This window comes from Eutrigla gurnardus (genome assembly GCF_963514095.1).
Source record: "Eutrigla gurnardus genome assembly, chromosome: 21".
Taxonomy (NCBI): Eukaryota; Metazoa; Chordata; class Actinopteri; order Perciformes; family Triglidae; genus Eutrigla; species Eutrigla gurnardus.
Window position 1 is genome coordinate 4936891 of NC_139932.1, and position 19943 is coordinate 4956833.

The window sequence follows — 19943 nt, forward strand, 5'->3', positions numbered from 1 at the left end:
ATTGTTTTGCACTTATACTGTGTAAGGGCTTGTAACAGCATCTAAGTGCTGTCTTTAAATATGAATTAATCTGATAACATTGCTTTCTTATTTATTTAGTTGCCACTGTTACCCTGCAGCTCCAACACAAACTCTGACAAACTCTTAGTTTGTGACAACAACATGAATGTTTTGTATAAATATCAATATAATAGTTGTTGAATTTTGATTGGTGTCTCGTTACCTAGGGCAACGCTCTCCACATCTGGTCTCTGGGAGTACGGCAGATTCCTGTACACCTGATCGATGATCTTCTCTTTCACCTGGAGGGCAGAAAAAACAAGAAGTTACCCCCAAAAAATGACAAAAAGATGAATAAATAAAACTGTATTTCATTCATATTTATCAACACTGAACAAAACTAAAAGACAACAGAGAAATATCACAGAAGACTAATGCCACAACCTCAACCGTCCCTCATTTCTAAACCAGTACAGGTCATTTAAGGTATCTGGTGTCAAGTTTGTGAAATCACTTTAATGCATGACATATAACATACTGTATCGTAACACATCATATCTTTTTGTGTCAAAGCTTAATGTATCATAAAGTAACATATCTTAATGTATTGTATCGTAAAGCATCATATATCCTTTCCAGTCAAAATAAAATGGTGGCAACTAAAGACACACTAGAGAAGTAGAAGTAGAACTACTTCAGGTCACGTTCAGCTGCCGAAGCCTTTGCATAAAGAAATCTGCACCCCAGGGACGGGATCTAATCCAATATTCCAGTGCTGTCGTCCGGTGACAGAAAACAAACCCACCTGGGAGATGCTGTCACAGTTCAACACCTTCACTGGAGTCACATCTGGACCCTCCCCATGCACCAACACCTGTAGAGTCTGACATCACACACACACACACACCTTTAAGTGACAACAAAGGCACTTCTGTTGGAGAACATACATGTTAACCCAAAGATATTCACTTCACATGGACAGGAAACAGAGAGAAGCAACACATCTTCACATTTCAGAAGCTGCAACCTGATTTGGTATTAAAAACACTGACTAACACTGAAAGACTAAAAGGCTAAACATACTTTAAAATGCACACGGGTCCCTCTGTGTGTGTTGTGAGTACTAACCAGCACTGAGTACTCCACGTCGTCCCCCAGCAGCCCCGTGTCGTTCAGAGTGTATTTGGCTTTCTTCATCTTGGCGTCCACCGGCCCCTTCTCCACCTGGTGCTTCAAGGCTTTGAACAGTTTGTATAGAGGCTCTCCTGCTGTGTCCTACACACACACACACACACACACACACACACGCACACGCACACACACACACGCACACACACACACACACACACACACACACACACACACACACACACACACACACACACACACACACACACACACACACAGGTTTAATATCAGATTTTTCTAAACACCTGGTGTCCTAGAAACAACTCATATCTCCACAGGTTATAGTGTATTCTGCTTTATCAGCACGACTAGATATAAAGAACAACCAATCTGTTCTCATTACTGCAGTGTGTTTTATTGTCATCTTAGTTTGATGAATGGATTCTATCAGTTTTTATCTTCATTCTCTGTCTTTTTTTCCCGTAAAGCTTTCCTTTGTGCTGCATTTCTTCTATGGAAGGTGCAATACAAATAAATAGACTATTATCATTTACTACAATATATATATTTTACTATCACTATTACCTGTGTACCACAGTATTATATTGTATTATTACATTTGGTTGCTGCACAATTTTATATTACATAGATAATGTTATTATATTTTATATAATCACAATTTGTTTTTTACACATTGTTGGAGGGAGTCTGATATTTAAGAATCACATTAGCAAGGTAATTATTGTCCATTTGACAATAAAGAACTTAAACGACCTCTAGTGCAACAAATCAAACGCACCCAAATTACCGATTAACTGACCAAAGTGCACAAGAACAGCCAGGCAACCTGCAAATGTAAAAGTGTCCCAACTTCTAATATAGAATCCAATGAATCCTTCTATCAGAGCAAACAAACAACTAGTGGGAGAGTGTGTGTTACCCTGAGGAACTGGTAGATACAGATGGACATCCAGTTACAAAGCATCCTCTCCACCACCGTCTCCGACCTGCACACACAGATGAAAACACGTTTCTATCATCTAATTACTTAAAGGAACATTATAGCCGACATAAATACAAACACATTATTAAACGTCTTAAATAAACATGTTGTTGAGCTGTCACAGACTTCCTCTGGGTGTTGTCATGGTAACACGCGTGTTTCCTCACCTCCTCAGCATCAGCTTGGGGTTTTTGTTCTGCACGTGTTCGTCCATCAGCTCCAGCAGCAGCGTCCTCATGATGTCCGTGTAATACTCCAGTTTGCCATGCAGCGCCACCGTCAGCAGCGAGGCGAAGTCACCGCGAGACCGGGCGTTGAAGTCCGGGCGACTCTCCAACGTACGGATGAACTACAGGCGGAGAGGACGCGGATATTAGAATACAAACAGAAGCTTCTAATATTGACCACAAAAGACTAGAGGTAATACTTCTAAAAGTCTTCAAACTCACATTGATGAGGAAGGTTTTACTGTTCAGCAGGTTGGAGAACTGGTTCAGCGCCTGAGCCACGATGGCCCTGCGGGCTTCTGGGATTTGTATTTTGCCTGTGGTCATGGTGTCGTTGGCCCCGTCCTTGGAGGGGAGGAAGAAGTTCCGGTCGGTGTAGGTTTTGTAGTCCAGGAAGGGGATCCGGGCCTCGCTCATGTCACTGGTGTGGTCCTCCATTTCAATCATCAGATCTGGAATCAGATCAGAAATCAGTTATATCGGAGTTGTGTGTTTGTTTGCTGCATGATTTATAGTCATTGCATATATATATATATACAGTATATGACTGACTACAGATAAGCCTCATACAGCCCTGCGATCCCCCTATAGTCTTTGGGAACCGCTGACATGTGAAGAGAGCGCTGACTTCCCTTCAAGCTCAATAACAAAGCTGTCAGCTTCGGCTGAAACGGCTCCACGGCGCTCGCCAAGAAGACCTGAAGGGACGCTTCTCTTCTGATGTTGAAGCCAAGGCCCGTTCTGCTGAATCGCGTTGGCAGGAGTTCACATTATGGAGATAAAACCGTCAAAGTGGCAACGTCCTCTAATCTGTGCAAACCCCAACGTGTGACACGATGCTGACAGAATTCAGCTCGGTGGACGAGTCTGTGCTGCGTCTGCCGGACCACAGAGACCTTCAGGTGGGTCTCGGCAGATTCAGTGACTTTACTGGCCGAACCTAAGGATGTCTAAATACTGAAATATGAAATTAGATTATGGTTTGGTAGTTGCTTTGAAGGCAACCATTACCGAAACGGTAGAAATGTTTTTGTTATATAATAACGGTTATTGTTCTTATTGTTACTGTTTTGAATATTAGGTGTTCATCAGACTCTTTGGTTGTGACATAATAGCCTCTATAAATACACATTAATGCTTTCTAATGAGATACCATTAAAAATACAGGTGCTGATTTTTTTTTAATGATTTAATAAACTCTGTTTCAAAACATCGTCTGCTGCAACGGAATCTTAAATGCAGCTTTAAAGGGCTTTTACTTGATTACAGCATACTTTAACATTTTAACATGAACTAAATTATTAATTATAGACACATTTTGCATGTAATTGGAGATTTGATGAGGTTGTGATGCCTTCAGGCGTCCAGGTGAGATCTGGATCAGTCTGGTCCGGCGTGTGTTTGTACCTGTGAACTCTTTCTTGCAGCGATCTCGGACACTTTCCTCCAGGTTCTCCAGCTGGTGTTTCACCTTCTCATATTCCCGTTCCGCCTGCTGACTCTTCCTCCTGTCGACACGCCGTCATAGACGGGAAGATATTTAAAACACTGAACGCAGAGAAGACGGATGTGTTTCGTGGTTGGACTGTTCTTACCTGTAGCAGTAGACGGACACGGCGATGAAGAGCAGCATGGGGAGGAGAACCGCAGGGATGATGATAGCCAGGGGGATGTCGTCCTTTCTGGCGTAGTACACTGAACCCACCAACCACTCGCCGTGACCGAACTTCACCTGGAAGGAGACGCACATATCAGACGGCTCAAATGAAACCAGGAGAAATGTTGCTGTAATGCTACAGGAAGGTGCTGTTCTATTTTGAGCCTCATGTTTAAGTTGGCGCCATTAAAAGTATGCTGAATCATCTATTAGCAGATCCTGTTTACAGCCTTCCCACGGACGCACATCACTACCTCTGGATTACTTTGCTACGAAGGAAAACTAAAAATCTCCAAGATTCTCAGGCAAGTTCTGCAGCATCGTATTCTCTATTATTTCTAACCAGATTTCTAAACGTTTGTTTACAATGAACATGAAAGATAATGATTGTCTTTGGCTTGGACAGACCATAATATCCTGTCATGTCCTGGTGGTTAAATGTAGCATGGAATTGACTTCAAGAAGAGGGAACAGGAAGTGCAACATCTCCTTTCTCACTTCTGGGTTTTAGGTCTCATTCGTCTATAAAGCCTGAGGAACCGTTCTTTCAGTCTGTATTAAGCGTCTCCCATGTGAGAGGATCTAACAGGGGATTCCTGGTTACCACGAGCTCCAGCAGGTCGTTGGTCGTGTCTCTGCGCTGGCGCTTGGATCTGGATCTGGGCTGCGACGAAGGAGCCTCCAGGATCAACTTATCATCCTGCAACAAAGAGAAGAGTCACCCAGCCGAACCAAACATACAATACACTGCTGCTATGACTTCATAAGCAATATTAATATATCAAGGTTAGCTTTTTCCGACTCATCAACCAACTCTGGTATAGAACAGTTTTTCCAAACCTTTTGTCTCCTTACCGCCAAGAAATCCAAGTTTCCTTCTCAGACTGTTTTATTTTAATATGGAATCATATAAACATTTTGAAATACAACCACACCTAAGTTATATATTTTATTGAATTGTGCATGTATATTATATATACCCGTGTTTCTTATTAAGGAAATGGTGCATTTCATCTGCTGGTTATCAGTCAGAAGCTCTCATGTATCAACGTTTTATCCAGTTTTTAGCCACATACGATATGATACACTTTTTAGATCTTGATGTTTTTAAACTCTATATTTAAACTAGATGAAGGATTTGATTCATCAGACGTCTGGATGTTACCAGCGAAACGTTGCTGCCCCTCCAAGACATCTTGCATCTGCCGAACCGCGTCAGAGAAACAGATTGTTTCTTTCTTCAGTGTTTTTACCGGTTTAGTCAGAAAATTATTTTGTGTTGCAGGATCATTTCTCTTTACTTCATTGGAATGTTGCCACCTCATCGATAAACCATGGCCACTTTAGTTTGAATTGGAAATTTTGTCTGGGCTTTGCTGGTATTAATGGAGAGGACGGCGTGACAGTGAAAGGGTCACACTCGCCCTCGGGGCCGATGCAGGGAGGACTTTGGCCTCAGTACACTACCAGGGAAGTCTCTCCTGGTTCTGCCAATTGTTTTTAAACATAAAAATATTTTGGGTTCTGGGGACCAACGACTTAAAAAAACAAAATTATTTTTAAGGTATGCTTGAATCAGAATTAACAGTGTAGAAGGTTTCTGTTGATCCCTGCATCCTAGTGGTTTATCAGGTATAGTGAATAGTTTGCCTGCTAATCACCTGCCAGACTCAAGACATGGATGATGTGACTCTCTGATCCCCTCTGCTTAATACAATGCATATATCAGGTCCGTCTTTACCGTGTCAGTCTACTACAGGGATGGTAAAGTGAGCAGAGAAGAGTTTGTTTACCTGGAGGATGTTAACGTGACAGGAGGCGTCGCCAACAAACGCCTGAGCCTCTTTGGCCGACATGGCCTTGGAGAACCCTCGACCCTGACGGCAGCAGACAGAGTGTGAAAACGAGACACGACAACAAAGGGAGATGTTCAGGGTTTAAGTAATCGCCTGTAGTCACCGTGACGATGATGATGCTGGTCTCGGTGATGACGTTCTTGCCGAGCTTGTTGAAGGTGGGGTCGGGGTGGTAGTCGAAGCCCTTCAGCTCCTCCTTCATGTTGTCCAGGTGGATGACCGTCCGGAAAGACTGGCTGTTGACGCAGCAGTTGACGGCCGGCGAGTGAAACTGGAGGATGGTGTCGTTCTTACTCAGAGCCTCCTGGACAAACTGAACAAAGGAGTGAAGAAGAAGTCAATATGGCGAGCCGTGTCACCACGTCTTCAACCTGTCGGCCGTGTCAACAAAAAGGACCACATTGCACTGTTAAGTTTCTTCAAATGCAATTGCAATTAATGAAATAACACACTAACGACAGAAAACTTCACTCTCACATTCCTTGTTTCCTTGTGTTTGCTGTTCATCACAATCAGCTTTATTGGCCGAGTACGTTAACACATGAAAGGCTTTTATTGACACAGAAATAGACTGCAGGACAACAAAGACAACAAAGCAGGACAAATAAAGGTAAAACAAACACGCAGGATTATATACAGCACACAATCAAAATGTGGCTTTAGGCTGTTTGAAGTGAATTGCTGTTGATTACTTGAAGTAGTTAAAAGTACGGAAGCCCTGAGATGCAAGTGAGGGAGAAAAAACAGGATTAGTGTTTTGTTGTTTAATCATCATTTGGCCACAAGAGGCTTAAGTACACCAAACATGAATATTTTCGGTCCTTTTTAGAATCAGGTGGCAACTTCCAGTTGAAAAGTGAAGCCGAAGCTGAAGTGTCCTAAACTTGCATTCTCTCTGCTGGCCACCAGGGGGCGACTCCTCTCTGATTGTATAGAAGTCTGTGAGACAATGAGTCTATTATAAATCAATCAATCTCTAGTTTCAAGTCTTCTTCAATCCAGCATGATGTTCATTTAGTAAATTATGGTCCATTTAGAGTCAAAGAGACCAGAAAGCAGGGGATGCTTTAGGGACGGGGCTACCTGCTGATTGACAGGTCGCTGTCACTAAACAAAAAAAAACCATGCCGACATTGCAACTAGCTATTAAGAATGCTTTAAACACTTAACTGTAAAGTTAACCTCCTCCACAGTCCAGATATCATCACTTCCTTGACTGGTCGCCACAAATCCAAGATGCCAAAACCTCATAATTTGAGACATAAAAACCTTCGTCCACAAACCAATGGGTGACGTGACGATGACTACGTCCACTCCTTTTATACAGTCTAAGTTTGAGGTAGTCGTGCACTTCAGCCACTTGTGGCCAAAATGAGTATTACAACAACAAACACCTTTTGAATTTCACGGATGAATAGAAAAAAACTAACCAAGAAAATGAGTTGTGGGAAAACGTCTGTTCTTGCGTCATGAACACAGAACAGACAACAATTCAGAGCAGATTTAAATAATTGATCACCAGACTCTCAGGGCTTCCACACAAATGACCAAATTTGAACTCTAACTGAACTTCCAACAATCTTTTATAAAAAGTACATAAAAATGCATATGTGGCATAGAAAAAATACAGAAAGGTGTAGCAACACTAACTAAGACAGTCAAAAAAGGACATTTTCAAAGCGTGTTGTTTCCGCTGAAAATAAGCGGTTATGGTTGCGTGTTTAAATATGTAAAAGTGTTCAGTTTGTTGTTCATTATCAGGTGGACCTTTAACTCCCCCCGTGTCTCTCCCACTTTCTCCCGCCTCAGACAGCGTTAGATATCGCGACCATGAAACGACTTCAGCAGTGAATCTTTCCAAAGAGACTCTGTCACTCAAAGCCATTCAGCAGTGAAATAGAAGCACGGTCCTGTTCTCTCCGTTTCAGGTTCCTGACTCAAGTGTCAGCTGCAGACCGATACACATCCACACGATATTGGGCTTTTAGCAGGAAATACGTTTGCTCCCGTCAGTGTCGCGCCCCTCTGATATTTTATGGTTTGATGGACTAACCGGTCAAAACTAATGTACAACTCCAGCAATCTGGGTTCATCTCACAATCTCAAAAATACATTTTGAATGCAGCTTTACCATGTTAACAACAATTACACGTAACAAAAGTATTGCACACATCCTGTGGTAAGATGACGACAACCAAAAACCAAGGCGTCTTATTAAAGGGAGGACGCAGGAGTCTCTGATTCTACTGTTTGTGCATTATTATATTAACTGTTGCTTAGTTTTCTGTGAAAGAACTATTTCGTAACAGTTCTTGTTTTCAAGGGTTACTTTTGGTTTAGATTGAGACTTTATTGTGAAAAATAGTCAAACGTTATCAACGTTGATCATATTTCCACTCTGGAAATATGATCAACGCTCCGTCACACTTACCTCCACCGATGACGTGTTCTGGGAGAACTCGTCGGGGAAGGGCAGGACTCTCATCGTGGCTCTTTGGATCAGATCAAAACCGCTTCCCACCACCACAATCCTTCGCCCACCACTGCACACACATACAGGGGAGGGTTGGAATTAATTTACTAGAACATTTACCCAGAAATGATGCAGTTCTTTTTAAATATGATTTACGTTTTTTTGCTCCCACATTTATCTGATGGAGGTTTTTATAAGATTTGATTTATATGAAAAACATTCAACAAGATCATGAAATCCTGATCAAACCTACTAAAGCTGCAAATGTAGCAGTCTGAGATCCTCTGACTGAGCTCTGTGACGTCTCGCTCAGCTGATTACAGAGCCATGAAGTCTCGTCGCCCTGAGAGACGAGACGGATGCACGCCGGTCCCCAACCAATCGCTGCTGGTCCTCTTACACCCTGCGAGTGATGTCATCCCTACTGGAGCTATTGCTGAAGTACCTCTGCTGTTTCTCTCCAGCTTTTTTCTGAACTTAACTAAGTGGCCATTGTTGCCATAGTAACATGAATGTTTCCTCCATTTCACAATTCCATCACACAGCACCGACGTTGTTCCTCTTTGGGGTCGTCGTTGTTTACAGTTTACAGATCGATCCGATTGGTCAAAGTGACGACAAAAAAACAACAACACCTTCGACTTTGTGTCGGGAGGTTGAGATGTGTCTAGACGCAGCGTCGGTATCAAACCATCACCTGCGACACTCATTTCATGCTGATCCGAGCCGAGGCCGCCAAGGCTGATATCAGTCTCCTGGATGATTCTTCTCCTGCCTTCTCTCACTGTGACTGTGTTGTTGTAGTTCATACCTCTCTTCATTATTACGGCATCAATTCTCTGATTTCTGTTATTATTTACAGCTTTGAAAAGTACTTGTTTGTAAAAAGTGTTCTTTGCTGACGATAATTAGTGTTCGAGCTTTCCCAGGAAACGTACTCACCATAAGAAGCTTCCCTTGGGGTTGTAATCTGTGATCTTGGGGTTCTCGGCGTACTGGAATGCACCGGGGATGTCTTTGGTGGTGTTCCTGCCGTATTTCACCGTCACCGTTAAGCGCTCGGCGGGCAGCTTCTGCCCCCGGTGGCCGGTTTTACAGGTGATCTGTGAGCCGAACGTCAGGCTGAGGAGAACACAGGAGAAACGTTTAATGTCTCTGCAGACAGCACACATAAATATCTCCCGGACGTGGCCAGCGGCTTACACTTCACAGGGCACGCCCCCCACGCTGACGGAGACGTCCTCCTTCGTCGCCGTGTCCAGGTCTTTCCCGTGGATGGTGATGACGGTTCCTCCAGCGGCGGGACCCTTCGCCGGGAGGACAGAGGTCGGGTTGGGGTCCTGGATGGAGAGGAGACTGAGCTGAGTACATGTACTTAAGTACCATTGTGAGGTACTTGCACTTGAGGATTTCAGTTTCCTTCTACTTCTAAAACAAAAACTACACTTTTGACATTTATTTGATAACTTAAGTTAACTTGCATATTTCCATTTTTAGCACAAAATCTAAATCAACTCATAAATGATGTATTATGTAGAACTCCACCTTTACCAACGGCAACATGAATGAATGCATCAATAATGCATCATAATACAATAACAGCATAATGATATAATAATATGTATTATTCTGCATAAGGAGTACTTACTTTTGGTACTTTTAGTAGATTTAATGTTAATGTTTTTGTACTCAGGCTTTAAGAGATGTAAATCTCTTAAAGGACAATTGTAAACTTATTTATTCAACTGTCACTCTTCCTTTGTTTATTCTTATCTTTTATTGTTCTTAGTAAAGCTGTTCTTGCTATTAACTGTCTCCGTTTATTCATGTGATTGCTTGATTTTATCGTATTTGCACTTGTTGTAATTGATTTATTCTCTTATTGAACACTAAGCACTTTGAACTACACACCCTGTATGAAAGGTGCTATTTAAAAAAGACCTTTATTTTGCCGTTTTTCTTCTAGACATAAATCATAAAATTACTTTAAATATTTCTATGTTATGCAAATAAGAAAATTGGTCTTTTTGCTTAAGGCGACACCCGAAGGCGCCATCATGCTGAATTATTCCAACAGGTAGCTCGTTGTGTGTGTGTATGTTTGTAAGGTATGCACAACACAAACACCAGCGTGGGACTCGCTGGAATGTTATTTACTCGTTTTATACGAGAGTTGTTCCGTTCTGGCCTGAAGGAAGAGAGGAAGAGACTTAATTATGACATCTAATTACTTTTTATACCGTCTATTAAAGCCCGCCGTCGTTGCTCGAGAGGGTTTTCCTCCCAGTCACTTTCAGCAGGAAACACATGAGAATAATCAAATCCCAGGAACAGAAAAACAAAGTCTCAGACATGTCAAAGCGAATGGCAAACACAGACGACACACACAAAAAAGAGAAAAATGAAGTCAACTTTAAGAGCAGAGTTCACAATATTCTCGCTGCAGGTGTGAACGCTTTGATCGAATCAAACGCAAAACAGCTTTTAAAGCTCAATAACCCCTGTGGTATATATTTAAGCAGCGAGTTATGACTCAACACAAACTGTACAAGTTCAACTCCAGGGACTTTTATCAACGCGTGCGTTTGAAGCGTATTGTTTCAAGCCGGTGGAGGTTGGCGTCCTGTTTGTTCTGGAAGGTTCTGTGTGGCGCCGACAGCGTGACAAAACCAAAGAAACGAGAGCGGATGTTAATTCTTCGCCTCGCGCCGGAGGATGAGGAGGCTTCCATAATCTGTCTGGAGAATTAGGACACAGCGGTTGTGCACGGCGTGCGAGAGAATATTTGTGGGAATAATAATAGAAATACAGGTGTGAATATGAAAAACAGTGAGAGGTGCTGCTCTGGTGTTTGGTTTGTAGCTGCTTCACTTCGGCTCTCGCTGTTCTGGCAGACGAAGCTGCATACCTAAGAATACACATCCACAAAGAGAGACATAGTCATAACAGCAGCTCCGCCTGGTTGCAGGTGAGACACAAACACCACAGCAGCTACTGAAATACATCAGAGTCAATAGAAAGACACATTTCCAAGGTGGGGCTTCAGTAGCGGATATAAACATGGATGGAGGCTTGTTTCACACCTTCTTCTGCTGCATCGACCACTATTTGTACAACAACAATGCATGTGATGACTAAAGTGAAACATGTTGATGTTAGTGTTGAACCAACAGTCTCTCACCAACACAGGAAATCCTTTTCTGCTTTTTGCTTCCATGAATGTGCCGTTGCCAGCATGGCAACCTCCACAAAGCATTTGAGCTTCTTTCAGCTCACTGTTTTGTTCGTTTGATAGCAAAACGCAGCGCTCTCTTCAATCTCCACCGTTTTACTTCATGTTTTAGTTAAATCACTAAGGCAGGAAATGTTTTTTTGTCCTTAGACTTATTTAAAGTGGCAGTCTGTAAGATTTGAGACTCTTTGGAGGTAGATGTAAAAGCAGGTGAGGCTCTGGGACCTCATCTCCCAGAGTTCCTTTGGAAACCGAGCAGTGTCGACTGTATGACATCAATGGTGATCTTCACTATTAGTTTGTTGTTTCTTTTTCTTCAGACTGGAAGTTGAATGGTCTTATTTCTCTGCCTGTTGATCCTCCATTGTGAGTCAGCAGTAATGAAATGTACCTGGTCAAACACTTTAGATTAGAGGGAGCTCCACCTGCAGACCAACCGCTGCTGACTGACGGAAAAAGATCAAACTCATTTAGAGTTTAGCAGGAATGTGGCCACAGACACGGAAATCCTATTTCTGGGCAAAGCAGCAACAAGCACTTTCATGAGTGGTCACATGATCAACCATTGTTTGAACTCACTCTTTGATAGATAAGAACTTAAAAGGCAATTAAATAGATGAAAATGTTACGGACTGCCACTTTAAATACATTATTCAAACAGTAAAACACTTAACGTCAGGTCTGCCTGTTACCGTAGCACCGGTTTAATATTCTGTTCGACTGTAGGAGAAACAATCTCAGAGGGAAGTTTACCGTTGGAGAGTTTACCAACAGACAGAGACAAACTGCTGCTAAAGTAAATTAGTCATTTTAGTCCCAGCAGTTTGCTTTAATTGGCTTTTTGTCAACTCAACAGAAAAACAACAAAGAAATATGAAAGTGAAATGAAACAACTGAGCACAGTTAGAGAAACACAACGGAGCAGCAGGTGATTATTTATCAGGATCAGATTTGTTTCTCTGTGCTGGAAGTTGAACACAGTTTTGTGCCGCTGTATGTGAATTTGTATGCAAGGGATATTGTTACGCTTTGCTGCTTCTTTAGGCAGCACCACAGCAGAGGAAGGCAGCGTGTGTGCTTTACTTTGTGATACAGCTCTGAGTGTTTCTGGGATGTGAGATCTCCTGGGGTTTGAAGTGTCACACTATATTCTCTATCGCCTTGGAAACGTCGAAGGTGTGTGTACACAGCGTCTGCAGGTTTCTGGTTTCCAGACTTTTCAAAGCTTCCTGCAGGTGAATCAGGAGGTTTGGAGCACGGAAATCAAGTGAATGTTATCAAACTACTGTAGGAATGTTAATCTGTGTTTAGGGAAGCAGACAGAATGCATACATTACTACTAAATGTGTGCTGTATAAAACGCCCTGTGGAGTTTTCACAGCATGAAATCGGCACCAAGCAGTATCAAACATTTTCCAGCCACATGATACCTGCAATCTATCTGTTTTGTGGCCAGATCTCCAAAAACAATAACAACTATTTCTATGTATTTGTATGCATGTGGTTCTGCTCGCTACGGGAGTTCTTCGATTAAATGCGAAGCGTGATCGACCCGCTACAGCAGCAGCTACAACCCATACAGCTTGCACACCACTCTGGACGTTCAGATGTCTGAGTCAGCAGCTAGCAGCTAACAGCGCTAACAAGCCAACAGTGCTGACACAGTTAACCGCTGTATTAGGGCTGTGCAGCAACTCTGGTAGAGAGAAAATTGTTCCTACGTGAAACGGCTCACAACGAAGTCTGTGATTTCTGCAAAGAGACGATGCTGTTGAGTTTTTGAAATGTAGTATTTTTGGCTCCATTAGTTCCATTACAGTGGAGAGAAGGCAGACATCTCCAGGGCCGATATCTCCAAGACCAATGTGATACACTTAGGAGGACAGAACACAGGAGAGTTCACTAAAGAAAGATTTGATCTGCTCTGTTTTCGCCGCTACTGATCCATTTAAATAAACCCGGATGGGTCCGATACCCATCCTTAAACACATCTACAGATGATCGATGTCAGTCATCAAGTCACAAACGTTGTTCTCTGTCTGATTCAAAACATGTGCAGTCTACCGCTCCAACATGAAATCATCTCTTACATGCTGAGAAATCATGGCACATTGATGGTAGAATGAAAGAACAAAAAAACATCCACAGCTAACAGCCAGCAGTGACAAATATTAACATTAAGACTTATTCAGAGTTTCGGCCCTGATCATAACCTGCATGTGCTATCATGTAACTGAACCAGAGCAAATCCTCTCATCCATAGACTGCTGTTGGATGAGGACAGACCGTCTGAGATGACATACTGCACATGTATCTGTTTACCAGATAGTCTAGAATGTTGAAATGTTCGAGTCTGGACGTACCCGGTAGGTGAAAATGACCTGCGACGTCCCTCTTCTTCCTCCATCCACTTCTATCTCCACCGCTCCGCTGTTGGACGGTTCAAACGGGAAGTCGGATGGTGGCGCTCGCCTCGCCGGGCCGATCTCACACACCACACTGTGGACAGACAGGAGACGTTAAAGAGGACCTGGTGGGTTTTTCTGCCTTAACGGCTTCATATCTTCCGTAAAGTGGTGACGTCACCAAGGAACTCATTTGCATAACATCTGGCCAGCTGCTGGTTTGACACGCCCTCAATCACAGCGAGTAAGAGTGAAGCTGAGTGTGGAGTCTCCATGTTGAGAAGACGTCATTCATTACTCTTCCTCAGCAGCACAACTCCTCTTATGGGATTATGGTAAGAGGCGGGACATTTATGACAAACACACTAAGCAGTCGACCAATCACAGCAGACATTTGGGAGGAGGGGCGTTTCAGAGAAAGGCTGAGGAGAACGCTGATGGGAGAACATTACAGGGATTAAACATGTTCTAGAAGGAACCAGAAAAGGAGAATAAAAGGTCACCTTTAACTAATAACAAGGAGATGAATCTAACTATCTACACTTGTTCAAGCGCTCCTCAAGTGTTTCCATTTTATTATTTTATGTTTCCACTACAGCTTGAGTTCTTTTCAGGTGACAGTTTTTCATCCCTTCCTGTCAGTGACAAACACGGATTTTCCAGATGTATTGATGTTGAATGTTTGAGAGTAACTGAAGGATGAAGTGTTTCTTTATGTGTACTGAAGGTAACTCTTTAAAAAGTCTCTTGGATCAGCTGGAAAAAAAACATTGTCACAGAGCTGAAAACAGGGTTTTTGGAGATACGTGGTTCTCACAGGACTCTGATGATCTTATAGAACATGATGTAGAAAGATGCTGCATACACATAAATACAGCAGTAATATAATAATAGTCAAAGTTAAAATGTAAATAAAAATGTTACTTGAGCTGAGTATTTACAGTGTGGTATTAGTACTCAATACTTCTTCTGCCAGCTCCTGCCTGTCTGTGAGACTACCTGGTGGAGACGGAGTATCTGTCCTTCAGGTGGCGACAGTCCACCCCGGCCACGGTGATCTTCTTGATGTCTTCCTTCTTTATTCCCATGTTGGAGCCTTTAATGGTCACCGAGATCTGACCGTTCAGAGGGCCGAAGCGAGGGATGATCTGGAAGAACACATCCAGCTACTTTAATACAGTGAACATTTCTCATATTTAACATGGGATATACTTTATTTAATGTGTTTGTGTTCCTGTCTGTCTATCTGAATGCCCAAAGTAACTAAAGGTATGAAAGAAATATAGTAGAATAAAAAGTAACGTAAAAGTATATATTTTAGTAGAAGAATAAATTAGCATACAATTACTCTAGTCAAGTACATGTACCTCCAATAGAATACTTGAGTAAATATTTCAATATATATTTCAGTGTCATCATTTCTTCTGATACATCCAGTGAGGATGAACATTAAAAGGACTTAAAATATCAAATAAAAGCGTGACATGCATGTAATGCCGGTCCCATCATGGCTACATTGTTATTTAGGTATCAGAAATGGCTGGAAGTAAGTATAAATGCCGTTCTTCTGCATCACGAATATAATTTGTCAGGAAAGTTGCTCATATCCGCCACCATCTGATGACCACATGACAAATTACACCGCTGTGGAACGAACGCATCTCCTCTCCTAAAGAGCTCCACGAAAAACTCAAAAAACGTTGAAGTAGTACTCTTGAGCTAATCAGCCTTCGAAGGCAATCGAGAGGAAACAAACGAGTGGCGTTTGGGAGGAAATGGGAAACAAATTGAAAAAGTAAAAAAAAAAAAAATAAGGGAGAAGAATTAACTGTCTCCCTTATTTTTCTCTTCGCCGAAGAGAAGAGGCGGCTGATTGATAAATTGTGTTTGTGAAAAGCTGAGTGGATCCCCAAAATGTAGAATTTGATCAAACAAAGAAGATAAATGTGTTAAAATGAATGTGGAAAGACGGAAAATGAGAGAACAAATGGAGACGATTATCCTAACAGATGGAGGGCTTGTGTTCGTCTCTGGAGGACGGCTCTTCTTCTTCAGAGGTACAATCATCACACTGTGAGCTAGTTAATGGCATTTTATAGACACATTTCTCAGGAGTTCAATCAACTTTCTATTGGTAGTAGTTTAAAATCACATGACATTATTATTAATGGGGCTATAATGTTTGTAAAACTACAGGAGAGGCTACACGGAAGGGAAAGGAATGTTCAACTGAGATGTTATTCTAACCTATAATAAATAATAAACAACAATGTAAAGTTCATTTTGAAAGCTTCACGTTTTCATGAAGTCCGAATGGTCACAGATTCATCCTCTAAGGATGAAGATCATCTCAAGATCATTTCATGTCATGGAAACGTGAGCTGTACTCTCTCAGATTCCTCTTTATGGACCCCAGTGTTACTCGACGTGGGCATTGATTCATCCCCTGGGGAGCATGACCATCGATCAGCAGCTGAGAAAACCAAGTGTTGGTCCCTGCAGCTGAGAGTGAGAACCCGGCAGCCACAGCAAGCCATTATAGGTTCCTCTGTTTGTTGGAATCTTGTCATCTAACACGATGGGATTCCTTCACACACACATTTAAACTCAGCCTCGTCCCCACTCATCCAGATGATTACTTCTTTGTGTTTTTCTTCTGTGACGGCAGCACATATCAGACAGTTCCTCTTCACTTATTCCTTTGAAATCACAGGATGCAGTCTGCTGCCGCTATTCTCTCCCACACAAGATACGTTTCAGATCTGCTTCACGTCAAAGAGGCTGGCTGTTGCCGCGACAACGACGGAGGCAAAATGCAATATGGTGGATGTGTAAAAGGTTCTAGTGGCGGAGGTTCCTCTACCTCGTCACGACGCTGCCGTCTTTGAAATGACGCGACCAGATCACGCTCTCTGCTACAATGCAGATCAGAAGAACCTCGTATGTGATGGAGACATTTTCTGTGGAGTTTGCAAAAGTTGGTAGCTGCAGAAATATAAGTAGTACTCCAGTTATATAATTAGAGTATTTGTCATTTTTTTTTTTTAAAGATTTTTTTGAGGCATAGACGCCTTTTATTAGCAGTGGATAGATTGGAAACATGAGGAGAGAGAGGGGATGTGACATGCAGCAAAGGACCTCCGGCCGGGATTCGAACCGGGGTCGGCTGCGTATGTACGTTCGTACATGGCATGCGCTCTAACCACTCCGCCAACTGCGCGCCAAAGTAGCAGTATCACAATGTGTAAATACTATTAATTGAATAACAAGCAGAAGTCACCCTGTCAACATTTGACTTAGGTGAAAAGCCATTTCAGAATCTTTAGAACATATTATACTATGATTATTGATGCATTCATTTGTTAAGAACTTGAATGTTGCAGCTAGTAGGTGGAGCTCATTTGAATTACTTTCTTATTTTACCATATCTTGATCTATATGACATCCTAATTGTCTGAAAAGTGAAAAGTGTTGACTATATTTTGTATTATTAAGCCCTCCGCTCCACTAGGTGTCTCTGTGTCCCCGAATCCTGAACCAAATAAATGTAACGGATTCAAAGTGTAAAGTAGAAAACAAAAAGGAAATCCTTAAATAAAGTTCAAGCAAATACAAATTTAACAGTACAGTAATTGACAGCACTGACGACACGTCAACTGTACAATATGCAGTAAAATATAATAACCCAGGTGGCTTGAAAAACACCTTCTTTTCTGATTGACCCTCAAAATCACTTTGTCTGTGCAAACACTCATTTTGACGAAGACTCCCATCAGTGTGACAGTGACATGTAGTGTGTGCTGCGTTGTCATGACTCACGTCTGTGATCTCCGGGTTGGGGCACGCTGCCGGCTGTGGCGAAGGGCACAGCTCCCGGTAAACACAGCTGTGTGCCACGGCGCACCAGACACACTGGTACCTGGATTCAGCATTTTTGCACAGACTGCAGTCTTCTCTTCCCACGGAACAGTTATACAGCACCACTGAAGAAGAAGAAGGGGACGAAGAAGGAGAAGAAGAAGAAGGAGAAGAAGAAGACAGAGAAGGTTAAAAAGATGAATGAAAGAGGAAGAGGAAGAAGGAGACGATAGAGGAGTTTAAGGAGAAGAATTAGAAGAAAATCAAGAAGAAGCAGACGAAGAGCGTAAAGAAGATGAATACAAGAAGAAGACCACGATGAAGAAGAAATATTAGAGAAAAATTAGGAGAAGAAGAAGAACAACAAGTAGAGCTAATTAGCATAATTCAGCTGGAACTGAATTGGAAATAAGAGAGGAAGTCAAACAGCGTAAGCACTTTCACATTTCCTCTTGATTTGTGTGTGTGTGTGTGTGTAAGGGAGTATATGTGTTAGTGAGTGTGTGTTACTGTGAGCATGTGTGTGTTTGTGTTAGTGACACACTAACCTGTCAGCGTGCTGTCAATCTTCCTCTCGGTGACTCTGTCTTTGATATGGAAGGATACGTTCACCTCCTGCTGCTTGTCATAGGCAAACTACACACACACACACACACACACACACACACACACACACACACACACACACACACACACACACACACACACACACACACACACACACACACACACACACACACACACACATCAGGTTTGCATTAACACACAGTCACAAAACAGTCCTCCCTATTTGGAGGACAACACTAAATTACTTCACATCTATCTAACTGTGAAACACACACAGCAGCCATAAATCAAGGATGTGTGTGTGTGTGTGTGTGTGTGTGTGTGTGTGTTTGTAGACAGACAGCGAGGAAACACACACCTTTTAACTACATATTGGCAATCTCTCAGACTCAGCATGAGACGAGAATCAATGGAGGCAGAAAAGTGGAAAAGCTGAAGCTGGCAACTCTGGGAAAATAATTACATCGTTTTGTGGCCCATTAGGGGGCGCCACCACACACACATGGGCGTCCACTAGCAGTGGAGAACCAGTGCGAGCTTCTGCGTGAATAAAACTCAAACCCAAATAAACGTTTTAATCATTAAAATATAAATACAACACACCAAAGGAAAGTGAAACAATCGAGCTTGAAACCTTTTCTGACTCACACTTTAATTTAGTCACAAATTAACCGCTAATTATTCACTAATTGTTCTAATCGTCGTTAATGACACACTCCGTGATTTTGCTCAACACGCCTGGTAGCCTTCACAGCCGACATAAACAGAGAGCTGCTAATGGGCACAATAAAAGAATCGGAGTGTTTCTTTAAGTGGACTAAATGGGTTTAATTTAGGTGCGGAGGCAGAAAAACAACCAACATGTCACTGCACAGACAGACAGTGACGGCTTCTGAGACAGGCAAAAACATTGTTTTCATTCCCTGGGTAATGTAAAGATATTGGTCTATTTATGTCTTCCTTCAGACTAGAACAAAGAAAACAGTTATTTTAAAGAATTACCATTAAATAATTTGCTTTTAAAGAAATTATATTTTAGAAAAAAACAAATCGCCTCAATGCCAGTAAGCAACTTGTTTCTGCAGCACACTCACCTCATAACCTGCGAATTTGAAATTTGACCCCTCCTCCAGTGTCACCGACACCTCCGTGTCCTTCATGAGCTCCGTCCCAACAGAAAACCTCTGTCCCTGGAGACAGAGAGGGCCATGACTTACAGACACGACATACACTAGAGGATAACATGATGCGGTTCATGGTTGTGGCTGGTCTCACCAGGTAATTGCCCAGGTTTCTCCCCTGGAAGCTGATGGGGATTTGAAAGCCCACAGGGATCAACAGCGGCTGTGGAGACTCAAACTGAGGACACCTGCCAGGCTTCACCACAGGGAGGACACGCAGAAAATATGAGTTCAATCATAACACATAGAAGTAGAGTCCAGCCCTTCATATCATCATCTAATGATCGAACATATTTCAGGCAATACACTGAAAAATATGTGTTCAGATCCTGTAATTCAAATAATCAAATTTACTT

General features: G+C 42.2%; 1 protein-coding gene across 1 annotated transcript in view; it reads right to left on the reverse strand.

The window, feature by feature from the left end:
* LOC311032432 (plexin-B2-like) overlaps nt 1-19943 on the reverse strand; it is a 178161-nt gene that overhangs the window by 15497 nt on the left and 142721 nt on the right. The window contains exons 15-34 of the mRNA XM_084039195.1: nt 19682-19783; nt 19501-19596; nt 18388-18475; nt 17801-17964; nt 14981-15129; nt 13940-14075; nt 9548-9684; nt 9287-9466; nt 8303-8414; nt 5975-6184; nt 5809-5892; nt 4620-4715; nt 3954-4090; nt 3766-3866; nt 2581-2810; nt 2299-2480; nt 2069-2135; nt 1129-1275; nt 806-883; nt 224-302 (exon numbers count right to left, since the gene is read on the reverse strand). Coding sequence (XP_083895321.1) covers nt 224-302; nt 806-883; nt 1129-1275; nt 2069-2135; nt 2299-2480; nt 2581-2810; nt 3766-3866; nt 3954-4090; nt 4620-4715; nt 5809-5892; nt 5975-6184; nt 8303-8414; nt 9287-9466; nt 9548-9684; nt 13940-14075; nt 14981-15129; nt 17801-17964; nt 18388-18475; nt 19501-19596; nt 19682-19783 — 2575 coding nt within the window. The remainder of the gene's footprint in view (nt 1-223; nt 303-805; nt 884-1128; nt 1276-2068; nt 2136-2298; nt 2481-2580; nt 2811-3765; nt 3867-3953; nt 4091-4619; nt 4716-5808; nt 5893-5974; nt 6185-8302; nt 8415-9286; nt 9467-9547; nt 9685-13939; nt 14076-14980; nt 15130-17800; nt 17965-18387; nt 18476-19500; nt 19597-19681; nt 19784-19943) is intronic.